The 12,482-nt window shown below is 55.9% G+C and overlaps 6 protein-coding genes and 1 non-coding gene across 7 annotated transcripts; 5 read left to right on the forward strand and 2 right to left on the reverse strand.

Annotated features, from left to right (window-relative positions):
- Nucleotides 1-197: 197 nt before the first annotated feature.
- L226DRAFT_489250 (urease accessory protein UreG) lies at nucleotides 198-1,983 on the forward strand (the record flags this gene model as incomplete). Its single annotated transcript, XM_067677265.1, has 6 exons — nucleotides 198-342; nucleotides 414-492; nucleotides 561-631; nucleotides 953-1,224; nucleotides 1,288-1,356; nucleotides 1,425-1,983. The coding sequence occupies 6 exons, from the start codon at nucleotides 198-200 to the stop codon at nucleotides 1,617-1,619; spliced, it is 831 nt and encodes a 276-aa protein (XP_067533964.1). The 3' UTR covers nucleotides 1,620-1,983.
- Nucleotides 1,984-2,073: 90 nt separating this feature from the next.
- L226DRAFT_t153 lies at nucleotides 2,074-2,164 on the forward strand. The gene has a single exon. It is a non-coding gene; the product is annotated as a tRNA-Asp (tRNA).
- Nucleotides 2,165-2,617: 453 nt separating this feature from the next.
- On the reverse strand, nucleotides 2,618-3,705 carry L226DRAFT_524178 (uncharacterized protein; the record flags this gene model as incomplete). Its single annotated transcript, XM_067678869.1, has 2 exons — nucleotides 2,618-3,544; nucleotides 3,598-3,705. 2 exons carry the CDS (start codon nucleotides 3,703-3,705, stop codon nucleotides 2,618-2,620), a joined length of 1,035 nt encoding a protein of 344 aa, XP_067533965.1.
- Nucleotides 3,706-4,585: 880 nt separating this feature from the next.
- Nucleotides 4,586-5,412, forward strand: L226DRAFT_536512 (uncharacterized protein). The gene is made up of 3 exons (XM_067681136.1): nucleotides 4,586-4,814; nucleotides 4,878-5,173; nucleotides 5,235-5,412. Exons 1-2 carry the CDS (start codon nucleotides 4,807-4,809, stop codon nucleotides 5,140-5,142), a joined length of 273 nt encoding a protein of 90 aa, XP_067533966.1. The 5' UTR covers nucleotides 4,586-4,806; the 3' UTR covers nucleotides 5,143-5,173; nucleotides 5,235-5,412.
- Nucleotides 5,413-5,651: 239 nt separating this feature from the next.
- L226DRAFT_109878 (uncharacterized protein) lies at nucleotides 5,652-6,644 on the reverse strand. The gene is made up of 2 exons (XM_067672115.1): nucleotides 6,533-6,644; nucleotides 5,652-6,471 (listed from the first exon to the last, which is right to left on the reverse strand). Exon 2 carries the CDS (start codon nucleotides 6,298-6,300, stop codon nucleotides 5,779-5,781), a length of 522 nt encoding a protein of 173 aa, XP_067533967.1. The 5' UTR covers nucleotides 6,301-6,471; nucleotides 6,533-6,644; the 3' UTR covers nucleotides 5,652-5,778.
- Nucleotides 6,645-8,314: 1,670 nt separating this feature from the next.
- On the forward strand, nucleotides 8,315-11,453 carry L226DRAFT_536514 (kinase-like protein). Its single transcript, XM_067681137.1, has 8 exons — nucleotides 8,315-8,521; nucleotides 8,578-8,663; nucleotides 8,720-8,803; nucleotides 9,024-9,283; nucleotides 9,333-9,702; nucleotides 9,756-9,817; nucleotides 9,873-9,973; nucleotides 10,023-11,453. Exons 1-8 carry the CDS (start codon nucleotides 8,398-8,400, stop codon nucleotides 11,249-11,251), a joined length of 2,316 nt encoding a protein of 771 aa, XP_067533968.1. The 5' UTR covers nucleotides 8,315-8,397; the 3' UTR covers nucleotides 11,252-11,453.
- A 58-nt stretch (nucleotides 11,454-11,511) lies between these two features.
- L226DRAFT_109924 (uncharacterized protein) lies at nucleotides 11,512-12,344 on the forward strand. Its single transcript, XM_067672118.1, has 2 exons — nucleotides 11,512-11,604; nucleotides 11,670-12,344. Exon 2 carries the CDS (start codon nucleotides 11,673-11,675, stop codon nucleotides 12,243-12,245), a length of 573 nt encoding a protein of 190 aa, XP_067533969.1. The 5' UTR covers nucleotides 11,512-11,604; nucleotides 11,670-11,672; the 3' UTR covers nucleotides 12,246-12,344.
- The last annotated feature ends 138 nt before the right edge of the window (nucleotides 12,345-12,482 follow it).

Below are 12,482 nucleotides of genomic sequence, written 5' to 3' on the forward strand. Positions count from 1 at the left end.
ACAGTGGAACTGAGATAAACGGAAGAAGCCAGCGAGTACCTCCACGGTGTCGCGGGTGTGCTCAGTGTGTTCAGGTCCGGGCGCCTACCTCCTCGGACCGCAAAGTGCCGCCGGGGGACCCTCAGGCTTGTCGAGGCTCGCGGGGATCGATGTCGCGTGCAGCAGAAACGCATACCGCACAGGTCTTCTGAGTCGACATGTCCGAGACGGTACAGTTCATCAACAGCCTCACGGGCTCATCGGCCAGTGCGGACGGTCATACCCACAGCCATGACGGCGGCCACACGCACTCCCATGGCCCGAACGAGCACGGGCACACACACGAGCATCTAGACCACCCAGGTGAGCGGCATCCTTCTCAGATCGGCGGATATGCACATGGGATACTTGGGGCTAACGGTATGCACGATCAGGCAAGTTCGCAGAGCGCGATCTACCCGACTACTCGTTGCGCAACTTCGAAGAGAGGGGCTTCACGGTCGGGATCGGCGGGTATGTGGCTCATCTTCTCCGTGTAAACCTACCAGGCTTCTCATCTTCGACATCTTACTCCCCGATAGGCCCGTTGGCTCCGGAAAGACTGCCCTCACGCTCGCACTTTGCCAGAAGCTCCGAGGCCAGTACAACATCGGTACGTCCATCCGTCGTTATGCCCTTGCATGGCAATACAATGAGTCAATGATGGGTCCACCGGTTGTGGCCAGTATATGTTCCGATATCACAGTAGTAGCCGTGCTGAGTGATTCTGCGTCTGATCAGACTCTACCTCAGCCCCTGCCTCAGACGCAGGAGAGAACCCCTCTCAGTCGATATGGTAGAGGAGACGGTGTCCCTAACAGCCATCCAGATTCGTCGACATTCGACGGTCTGCATGATCTACCTTTAGCCTACCAAGTACTTGCCTAGTATCTTTGCTCCATGCTCATCCACCTTCCCACCCTCCACCCTCCAGCCACAGTCACCAACGACATCTTCACGAAAGAAGACCAAGAGTTCCTGATCAAGAACAAAGCCCTCCCGTCCTCGCGCATCCTAGCAATCGAGACTGGGGGGTGCCCGCACGCCGCGATCCGCGAGGACATCAGTGCGAACATGGGCGCGCTCGAGACTCTCCAGGCAAAGTACGGCTGCCAGATCCTCTTCGTCGAGAGCGGCGGGGACAACCTCGCCGCCAACTACTCGCGCGAGCTCGCAGATTACATCATCTATGTCATCGATGTCTCGGTGAGTCCATACCCGCCGCGATTTGCGTCTACATCCGCTATGATGCTCAATCCCACTGTCTAGGGTGGTGATAAGATTCCGAGGAAGGGAGGCCCGGGCATCTCGCAGTCGGACTTGCTGGTCATCAACAAGGTACGGTTGTCCCTTCGCCTCTGCAACAGCAAACACGCTCACGTATGCTATCTTGCATCACTTTGCAGATTGACCTCGCACCCTATGTGGGTGCCTCCTTGGAAGTGATGGACCGCGATGCGAAGCTCATGCGTGGCGACGGGCCCACCGCGTTCACGAGTGTCAAGCAGGGCAAGGGCGTCGACGACGTCGTTGAGCTCATTCTGGCCGCATGGCGCACTGCTGGGAGCCCCGGGAAGCCGGGTGCTGTGGGGGACGAATGATTGGTGGACGGTGAATGCACAGAAATGTCGCAAGGCGACGATAATCTCGCAGGAAGCAGACATTTCATTGGTGCCGTGTACAGTAAAGTAACGAGGAGAAGGAATCGGACTGAGATGCATGGAGATCTTTCGAACAGCTCCGTATTGGACCTTGACAATCGCGGCCGGGGCTATCTCCCTCTCCTCGATGCGGGGCGGCGGGGGCGGGGCCGCTCAGCATAAGCCCAACTTGTTCCATGGTATATCGCTCTCGTCCTCATGGCCGCAAGAATAATCCACCACCGTCGTGTCCCCAGTGGGACCAAGTTGAGTCTGCCGATTTGCTTACAGTGGCACTGTACAGAAAGGAACAAGGATGAGGGGTTTGTAATCGGGTAAACAAAAACATTGACACTTACTTACGGTGGCAGTCCCCTTGAACTTATACTCGCATCACTAACATCGCTCACATCAATCTCTGTTAGTGTATCGGTTTAGTACACGCGCCTGTCATAGCTCTCCAGCTTCGGACGCGCGAAAGCGGGGTTCGACTCCCCGACAGAGAGTACAGCGCCTATGTTCGTTTTGTTCTTTTCGCCTACACTCAACTCCTCTTCCCGGAACAACTCCTTGCACAGGTCTTCCCCTATAGCAAATCGCTGGCCGAAACACAAATATTTTTTCTATTCGTTTCACTCATACATATTGAGCGCATAGTTGGGCACATATTGTATACTTAGCATACTGCACACATAAAGACGAAAATGCACGAATCACGTAGTGCCACGGATGATGGCTTTGAAACGCGAAAGGGGATGCTGCACTTGCAGTGCAGCGTGCTCTATGTTCCCGCCGCATGCTCAAGTGGGTGAGCCTGGGACAAGCTCAGATCTTGTGGCTGAGTGGTACGAGCATGAGTCACAGCCGTGACGGTGGCGCACTTGTTGAAAGCCATCGACGTCCGGCGCGTTGGTCATACCCGCCATGGCGAGAATGCGTACCACTAGAGAGTGTGTCTCCTAATAGTCGGAGAAGTACGCGAGATGAGAAGTTTGTCTGTGAGAAGGGCTGGGAGGTTCCTCCGAGGCCCGGAGTCTGCAGAAGCTGGGCAGCCGAACGGGCTTGTTATGCTCGTTTCTCTCCACGAAGCGCGGCAGGACGATGTCAGGTATGATCGGGGAGGGACTGCGCCTGCGCTCCATGGCGGCCACCGAGATTGAGTCGCGTGGCGCCCGGAGATCCCTCCAGTCATAACGCGACCCATATGCGGAGTCACGATCGTCGATTTCAAACTTGACGACCCGTCGTGGGTCCCTAACAGGCCGGGGAAGCTGGCGTCTGGAGATGGCGTCGTACAGAGACCGACGACGAACGCCACAGTTGGACGGTGGCGGGACACTGTACGGATGCGAACGCGATCGTCGATGGGTCCGTGAGTCCGCAGGATACTGTTCTAGAGCAGTGAACGAGGTGATATGAGCCGGGGAGGATTGGACACGCGGTGGCGGAGAGCGCGGTGGCGTGAGAGGCGAGCTCGGTGGCGAGGGTGACATGGAGTCCGACCTCGTGACAACAATATCCGGGAGAGGAAGGATGTCGGGAGAGGTGGAGCGCGAGGAGGGGTACATGTACTCGGGAAAGTCGTCGCGGAGCTCACTTTTGGCAGTTCGGTAGTCGGAGAGCCGTCCCTCGAGACCCGCCACACCATAGTCAATGTCCTCCTCCTTCACAACCACCAAGGGTGAAGGTGGTGGCGGAGTATCGACATCTACTTGCGACGTTGGATGGAGTGCTTTCCTGGCCCTCCACCCTTGAGGAGGAGCGATTGCGAGAGGTCGCAGCTGTGGCGGTGGCGGTGGCGGAGACGGAGACGAAGGCGGAGGGTCTTCTGACACGACTACTTCCTGCTTGTATTTGTATGATCTATCGCCCCAGCTCTGTATAAACTAGACGAAAAGTCAGTCAGCGACGCGTCGCCACAGAGCGAGGAGTGGCTCACATGCGCCGGGATATGCTTCAACGCAGCGGGAACCTTCGCGTGATGGTTGGGATTGGTGTTCCGGACATGTCCGGTAGCTTTCGAGTTGGTGGGTTTCACCTTGGGCATAGTGGAGATATGAGTTCGGAAGAGCAGGAGAAAACGAAAGATGCGGCTGCACAGCGCGACGTGCGCTCGACTCACCAGGATATGTCTTATAGGATACAGATCCGCAGGTAACTGAGCCTGGAAGCCACGTTTCTCAAGGCCTCGCGGCATCAACATACAGGGCATCACCGCCTACAGAGCTTTGGAAGACTCGACATCCCTGCCTTTTCAAGATAAAGAACCATTCCGACTTTCCATACAGGGTGGGTGTCACTGCCACTCGTGGTCGTAGCCGAGAGAACCCGAGTATCACGCGGCAGCCGCATGCCCGACACAAGAACAAGGCAGGGCGGATATGGCAAGTAGGCGTCGTGCCGTCCACTGCTTAGTCGCACCCACAGTGACTGAGGAACACAAAAGCAGCGTGCATCGCGTCCAACCAGCGCGGGACTAGGACGGTACCGCCCCTCGTGTCACCGCCAATCTGGCAGGACGCCTCATCTTCCTCCAGCAATCCTATCGGAGCCATCGATAGTTATCTGCGTGTGCTCACTGATGACTCGGTGCAACATTCCTCTGTGGACTGTAGCGTGCTGTTTGACATACCAGTATCGTTCAGCTCCAGCGGAATGCAGGTGCGAGCAACGTGGACCCTTGTTCAGACAGAGCACAGAGCGTAGCAAAAATAAGAACTGCGCCAGGGCGTCGAGAGGGGATAAAACAATCGCTGGTAGCGAGGGACCTCGAGGGAGAAGTTCAACTCCAGGAGGATCGGACTCCGACACAGCCCGTATGTGCCAGTGGCCGTGCTGCTCCAAAAGTGGTAGTTCGCCACACCGCAACATGAGGTGAGCGGCTAATACCCCGGACGCTGCGAGTTTCTACCCAGCCCACCGTTTCCTGACTTGTGTATCGTGATCTCTTTGAGTTCCTTCTCAATGGTTTCTCATATAAGTGCATCAAGCCTTACGTACTACTACATACTTTACTAGGTGCTCCCAGGCGGCCATAGGACCGTGAGACTACCGCAGCACCGGCAAGTAGTAGTACTTCTGCTGCTGCTCCTCTCGCTTCTCTTCGTATCTATCGGCGTCGTCTCGCTTTAGCATATCTACGCACAACATGTCGCAGTGAAGTTTTTTTACCAGTGCTCTTGCTGTTATGCACACCGAGCTCACACGCCGTCTGGGCAGGAACAACCGAAACACCGCCGATCTTCATCCGTATGGGAAGCGTCTCATTGCCATCCGGGACGTGCAACGCGTCTACCAGCACGGCTGCGAGATTCCCTATAGGCTCTACCTAATGAGGGGCGGGAAGTCGACCTCTATGGTCACTGCTCAGCAAGTCAGGGAGGCTTCGGACAGATGGGATGCGGAGAGCGTCTTGGAGGATATCGATACTCAGTGGGGAACACTCCCGAATGGTGGGGCCTTGGAAGGGTACGGAAGTGACTGAGTGGTGTTATCTGCTTACTCCAACGCCAATGGTGAGTATTCTATCCTTTCGCCACATATCGAGCTCGAGACTGACAATAACTGCGGTAACAGGACTTGATCCGAAACGCAAATGGCCCACATGAAACTCTACCTGAGAAATGAGGCTCGATCAACAAGAAAGTTGGGATAATAAAGTGCATCGACTCGAGTACGATATCAATGTGTGCGGAAGTGCTCTCTGTGCTTCAAAAACCAGCTCGCCCCAAACTCTTTCCTCAGCTTCGCATCCTCAGCACAGTACTGCCTGCAGAGCGACACAATACTGAACAGCAACGTTAGCCTTCACGTACATCAAGACAGAGATGTCCTCCGAAGGTCCGCCTCGGAAGTGTTGCAGAACAGAACCACAAGAGCCACCTGAGCGCCGCAAACATGGTGACGCAATTGCACGTCGTAGTGGTCACCAACGAGGCACGTTGATTTGAGTTCGTACATGTGGTTGAGGCGAAGCAAGCCATGCATTATTTTGTGCGACGAGGAACATGAAGGTAAGATGACAAGGTACTATGTAGCACAGTACGAATAGTCCACCTGGGACGGGTATCAGAGGTTCTCGAGAGTCGAGCTCCCCGTTTCATTGCGCTTTATGCTCGCGTTAAGCACCATGCGTGCTGTTCGAGGAACTCCCCCCGCCCTGCGTCGAGCACCAGCCATGATGATACTGCTGGGGCGCAGAATTTTGAGTGGTCTGCGCATCCCAGCCTCCATGCGCGTACCCGCCTGGAGTGGGATACGGATACCCATTGACGTCGTATCCAGCGGCCGGGAGGTTCGCTGCGCCACCCACAGAGGGAGCCGGTGAGAAGAGTGCATCATTCATGAATTGGTGCCACAAGTCGTCGTTGTAGGGCTGGCGCGACGTTTGGACGGAGGCATTGGGCAGTGTGCGAGAGGAGGTGGCGGCGAGGAGAGGACGTTGGCCACGAGCGCCGTATGAATGGGGATGGAGGCTCGGAGTCGCAGGGGTTCCCCAGTAAGGACCTCCTGGCAAAGGCTGGGATACTGACTGTGTGTATGCTGCATGATGCACACCTCCATGCGCCAACCGTCGCGAGGCGTAGTCGTTGCGAGGATATGCGCCACCATGCTGAGGTACATGTGGGGTGATGGTGGGCATGGGACTAATGCTCACGTGCGAAGTGACGGGGCTCGAAGGATGGCTGAAGGGCAAGCAGTGGGCAAGAGCGGGAGGAAGAGGAAGAGGAGACGTTGGCTGCTTCAAGGCGACATTGGGTTGCTCAACGAACGCGGCATTGACCTGTGTGGTGCGACGTCTCCGACCTCCGGCCTGAGGTCATGTTACGCACACATTGTCAGCTGTGCCTACTGAAAGGAGCTAGAAAACTCACCTCGGGAGGTGTCTTCTTCCGCGTCAGCGACGCGGTGATGTTGGACGCCTTTGTGACAGGCTTGAAGTAAGCGGGTGACGGTGGGACGGGAGGACGTGGGCTTGGATTTGTCGACTCAGGAGAGGCCGTGGCGCTGAGCTTGTTCCAGCGTATGCCCCAAATGTGCACGTACTTATCAATCTGCCGACGGCGAGACCAAGGTGAGACAGCGTAGAAAATTTCAGTTGTGGCTACACACCTGCCCGTTCGACCCTTGCACGAGACGAGTAGGTATGGTTTGCTTGGGGCCGGGGCTCGGGCGCTTTGGCATTGCGACGACGAAGATGCGAGAGTGGGTTGGGTAGAGCTGAGAGTGAGAATATGGAAACGAGGAGTATAGGAGTGGTGGCTTTTTCATGCTCGCCGTCTCTGCCCTCTGCCTTGGACTACGCGCAGCGGCCAGTCTACGGAAAGAGTAAGTGGGGACCGTGCAACACGATTAGTAGATCATGGACACCCACAAACGATGTTCTCTCCATCGACGAGTAGTAGGAATCAGAGGAAGCTTCTTGACGAAAACGCTGCGAGTATCCAGGCTCCGGCCGGAAAATATTCATGATGAGTCTGCATGGGGCAGGAGAGAGAGCCCACAAGACACGTTGCAGGGTCGTATGTGGGTGCCTCCTGGGCGGCGCAGCGGACGCGTCTGGTCTGCAGTGGCCCAGAGAGGGGCCGCTGGGCTAGGTGGCGGTGGCATACCTGTCTTCAAGGCGACCTGCAGTTCAACACGTTCCGTAAATTTGCTGCAACCAGTCTTATTCAGGAGATGGAGCTGAGATAGTACCTTGGGTGCGAAAATCCGATTAACACTACTGCATCGTCGCGCCCACAGAGATTGCGCCCGAATCGTTGGGGTAACTCCGAGGCTAGAAGGCACCCGACTAGCTGGAATGTTTGCCCAGCCATCCGGAGCCCGAAGCATGGCCTCGCGAACCGTCGGCTTTTCAACTGCCGTGCAACCGTTGAACAGTACAAGGGTCGGCGATTAGCCGTGTGTCTGTTAATCTGATGTCAGAATCGAAGAGCTCGACGGCGTAGAGTGCCTCACCGGACAAGGATGCGCGCCGAACATACGCGGCGTCGGCTCTAGCCTCTTCAACGTCCGCGTCGTATTATTGTGAAACGGCCGGAGGGTAAGTGGAGGCGAGTGCAACTTCAGTTCTAGGCTTAGTAGAGGGAAAGCCACCAATTGCGCATCTAGACCGATAAAAATCCCGCAAAATCGGAGAATGGGCTCGCGCCGGCCATCACGCCCCTCAGCTATTAGTTGACCCATGATGAGTGCAGGAAGGCGGTTGCCTCCACACAATCAACGAGCCGCATGGAGCCTCGTACAGCGATATGCGGACGCACTCAGTCGGACCAATCTCGCGAGAGTATTTGCTGTGCATCGGCTTCCGTACCCATCCAGGTAGTCATTCAGCCTAGGGTCCCAAGAAACTCAGTCATGACATGCAAACTGCGTCGGAGCACATCTGTGACAGATCAGCGGCCGTTATCCCCGGAATGTGCTTCGTTATCCAGCGATTGATAGCGGTGAGGTCCACGAGGTCGTGCAGTGTGCACGGTGCAGCGGAGGTTGCAAGGAGGAGAATATTGGGCGGCGTCCTGCGGCGTTCAAAAACAAAGGTTGCCATACGGGGTATGCCGAACCGGCTCGTCGCGAAGCGGACACGTGATCGTCGCGCATGTCGCGTCCCGCGCGTGGGCAATGGTCGCAGGGTTGTCGCCCCTTGCCTCTGAACCACTACTTGGTGTATATTTTCGCGGTTACACAGACCTTTTAAATTATACGCTCTCTATCTGGTGCTCCTCATGACGATCGGATGTCTCTACCATGGCACAAGCGCAAGACTCGTCTAAAATCGCTCATCGGTGGAGACGGAGAGGATGCTGAGGCACTCGCGCTCGATCAGCTAATGCACGGGCAGACAGTGATTGGGAAGACAGGTGAGCTTGCAAATTGTGCATAAGTGTATGGTCTTCAGATACCGTAGTCATTCTAGCCAAGACGATCCAGATCGACTCCCTCCGATTCACAGACAAAGACTTGGATTTGGTCGGCACCCTCGAGTATGGGCAGTACGGCGTGGTACGTCAATCGCATACAAGTCATTGTGATATTGCGTTGAATATGCTTGAATGCAGATCGATGTGGTCAGTTGCAAGCTTGATGGATGTTTGTATGTCCGGAAGTCGACTGAGAAGAGATTCGCGCTGAAAACACGGGAGGTAAGTTCTCTGTTTACTCGTGCCACCAAAAGTTTCAACAACGACATGAGGCTGAGTGATCCGATTGACGTTGTTCTACCGTCGCCTGGAAGACATGACGAGCGTGGCTGGCATAAAATTACCTGGTGGATGGTGCTCCACGCCGATACTGGACTACAAAACCTCGTTTGCCCGATCCATATGGCACCGCTTCTTCTGGTTTCTAACATCCTTTCTACAGCAATGCTCGCCGCAGCTTGAGCGAAACATCTTGCTGCAAGCGCGAAAAACAGACTCGCACTGGGCCCCGCACCTCTTGTGCGCTTTCCAGACGCCCACAAATCTCAACTTGGTCATGGACTATGTTGAGGGTGGCACATTGTGGGACGTACTAGAGTCAAGTCCTCACGACGGGAAACTTCTAGAGGCGGACTTACGGTGGTGGACTCCGCAAGTCGTCAGTGCAATTCACTGGTGCCACTCGCAAGGTTTCGTTCATCGGTGTGTTCAGATCAATTCGTGTGGCTGCCTCCGTTGAACTCCCTTACAGCGACATCAAGCCACACAACTTCGTCATAACAGGTACCGCGCACGTCCGTCTCATCGACTTCGGTTCTGCCGCCCCTCTACTGTCTGCGGCTCCAGATGGCAGTCAAGTCGTGCCCTCTGAGTACTGTCTCGTGCCCTGTGGTACTTGTGACTATATCTCTCCCGAGATTCTTCAGGCGCATGAGGCAGCGTTGGTAGCCCTCGAAATGGAAGACGACGAAGCTTGGGCAAGTAAACACAAGCCCGCGGGCTACGGACGCGAGACCGACTGGTGGAGCATGGGTGCTATGCTCTATGAGATGACTTATGGCGTTGCACCCTTCTTCTCGAGAGAGATCCGACATACGTATGCGAGGATAGTGGATCATCATGTAAGTACCGCTCGTCTCGTAGAACATGTCTGTGACATGACACATGTCAACAGAGGAGCCTCAAGTTCGATACTTCTGCTCCCATCTCTGCCGAGCTACAAGATTTGTTACGACGGTATGAATTTCGTTAAATTGCTAGCGTACCCGAATCGACTAAGCTTGTCGTGCAGACTGCTCACGAACGCAGAACTACGACTTGGCCGCTGCAGCGTTCACGAGATCATGGATCATCCCTTCTTCGCTCGTGGCTGCTTCGATGATTTGCACCAGAGTGAGTGACGTTGAATTTGTTCGACTTACTCTAAATCAGAATCACGCAGAGGAGAAACCAGCGGACTTACACGTCCCTCAATTTACTTACGCTACTCCGGTGGTGCCTACAGCCCCCGCTGGGTCGAACTCCTTCGACGAAACCCACTCGCGTGGGTTCGCCTTCTCTGCCTTTTTTCAGTCGTCCTCTCCTATGACGGCTCCCAACGGTTCGACGCCCCACAGCGGCGCCTCTGTCGTCCAGGCGACGCCTTCTCATGGTTCGACTCGATCTATACTACGTGAACACCCCACTGCGTCGTTCATCGGTTTTTCCTGGGGGCCTCCCATCGATGCCTTCGAGAAGAGCACCACAGCCAGCCCACAACAGCGCGCAAACCTTAGTACACCCCGACCGCTGCAGCATCTCTTTGTTCCCCCTACACCATTTAGTCAACTTCCTGCCAACGCAAACGCTGTCCAGAGCACCCCCATAGGCCCACGCTACCCATTCGCAACGCCGGTACGGCCGAACCCACTTACGCCGTTTCAGACTCTTCCTCGTGCGAGCACTGTCCGACGCACCGTTCGGAGGCGCGCGGTGTCCGACCGCGAGGCCATGAAGCAACTCGTCGACTGTGTAGGGCTGAGCGCGCGCAAAAAGGTGCTGGAAAGCGGACGGAAGCCACGCGTGCTCCTCCCTGTGAACCATTCTGGCACCCTTAAGGAGCTCCGTTTTGACCGGTCCGTGGCTGTTGTCGGGGACGGCGGCGTGTCATTTCATGAACAAGGCTCGCAATCCCACTCCGAGAGTGTCTTGGGCGCGTCGCTGCTCTCCAATTCGTCACGGGCGTCGGGGTCCGGTGCCGCCGCGGCGAGCACCAGTGCTACCGGATTGACTCAGGAGATTTTGATGGACGATACCAGCTCCGATATGGATTCGGATGTTCCCCCAAGTCCGAGTCCCACCCCGCGACCTGGATCCGCGATGTCCATCCTCTCCCGCAGGAGTCAGACCCCGACAGGCTCGTATTTTCTGCGCAATGGCAATAGCAACAGCAATAACCTTCGGGCGGGCGAGGACAGCAAGCGGATCGTCTCGCCTTCTCCCGTGGAGCCTGAACCACCGCGTGCGGTAGCATACGAGGACAAGAGTACAGTGTTGCTGAGCGGCGACGGCACGTTCTCGTATGAGGACCTCGACCGGATGGAGAGGAAGTATAGACGATTAATGGGCGATATCGCCATTGTTGAGGGGAGGCTGGACGAGGTGTCGAGTTTGATGCGGAGCGAGAGTTGACTTATGTTATACTGACTAGACATGTATTCAGACTATTGTAGCCGCTACGACAGCTTGGTTTATCGCGCTTGGCACCCTGCTAGTGGCCGTCGTCTCTGGTCATCACACTCTATGTCTCTGTGATCTCGCACAGGCAACGACACTAGACCTCAACCTACAGTTTACAGCCACAAGCTAGCCCACTTGAGCGCTCACGAGGGCAGGCGCTGACCTTTGATCCGACATGACCGGTACGGTGCTGACTCCAGTGACTGGTCCTTGACTGCGTCTTCCCACCCCCTCGACCGCTTTTCTGTAGATAAATACCCGTTGGTCAGTGATCCTTGGCGAGCATCTACTTCCATATACCTCAGGTACCGCGGTGACCTTTGTGCTATTCCACTTTGCCTTGTCGCTGACCCACACCGTCTTGTCGCAGGCAATGCCCATCCCAGATCTTCCTGGAGAGATCACAGATCGCATAATCTCTAACGTGTGGCCGGACATCCGATCTCTACTCAATTGCGCGCTGGTATGCAGCAGATGGCTCCCTGCAAGCCGTCACCATCTCTTCGCCGAACTGCGTTCCCCCTCCAAGAAATCCTACGACCTCCTCGTCTCCCGTGTCCTGCACTCTGAGTCTATGAGGCCATGCCTCGCGTCTGTGCGCTCAGTGGAGCTCATTGAGGGCCGCATCGGTGAGCGGTGGGACCCGTTGCCACCCGAAGAGAAGATTGGACACTTGTTTATCCGTGACTTCGTCGGCCATCTACCCAACGTGCGCTCCCTTCGCTTCCAGGCCGAGGACTGGATCCAATGCCCCTGGCGCTTTCTCAGCCTTCTCACAGTTCCCGTGGCTTTGGAAGTTGGACCTCTTCGACTGCAAATTCCCGTCGTTCGCTGCGCTCCGCCAGATGCTGAGCGCGCTGCCGGCGTTGTCCAGCCTGATGATCAACGACGTGTATTGGCCGGCTTCAACTCACCCTCACCCCGCCTCCACTCTGAGCCCCGATAGCCGTCCTAGCTTGGAGACTCTGTACTTTGTCTTGGAAGGCGTAAACCACTGCGCTCGGGAATTCATGGATTGGCTTGTCCAGACTGCGTCGCGGTCCTCCATCCGTCAACTCGAGGGATCATCTACCCAGGAGGTGAGCGTCCCACATACTCGCGACCACAATAATACGGTGTAGCTGACATTCCGATTAGACAGGTTGTCGTCCATGTCCGACTTTACAAATATCAAACATCTCTC

This window comes from Lentinus tigrinus, assembly GCF_003813185.1.
Source record: "Lentinus tigrinus ALCF2SS1-7 unplaced genomic scaffold L226scaffold_18, whole genome shotgun sequence".
Lineage (NCBI taxonomy): Eukaryota > Fungi > Basidiomycota > Agaricomycetes > Polyporales > Polyporaceae > Lentinus > Lentinus tigrinus.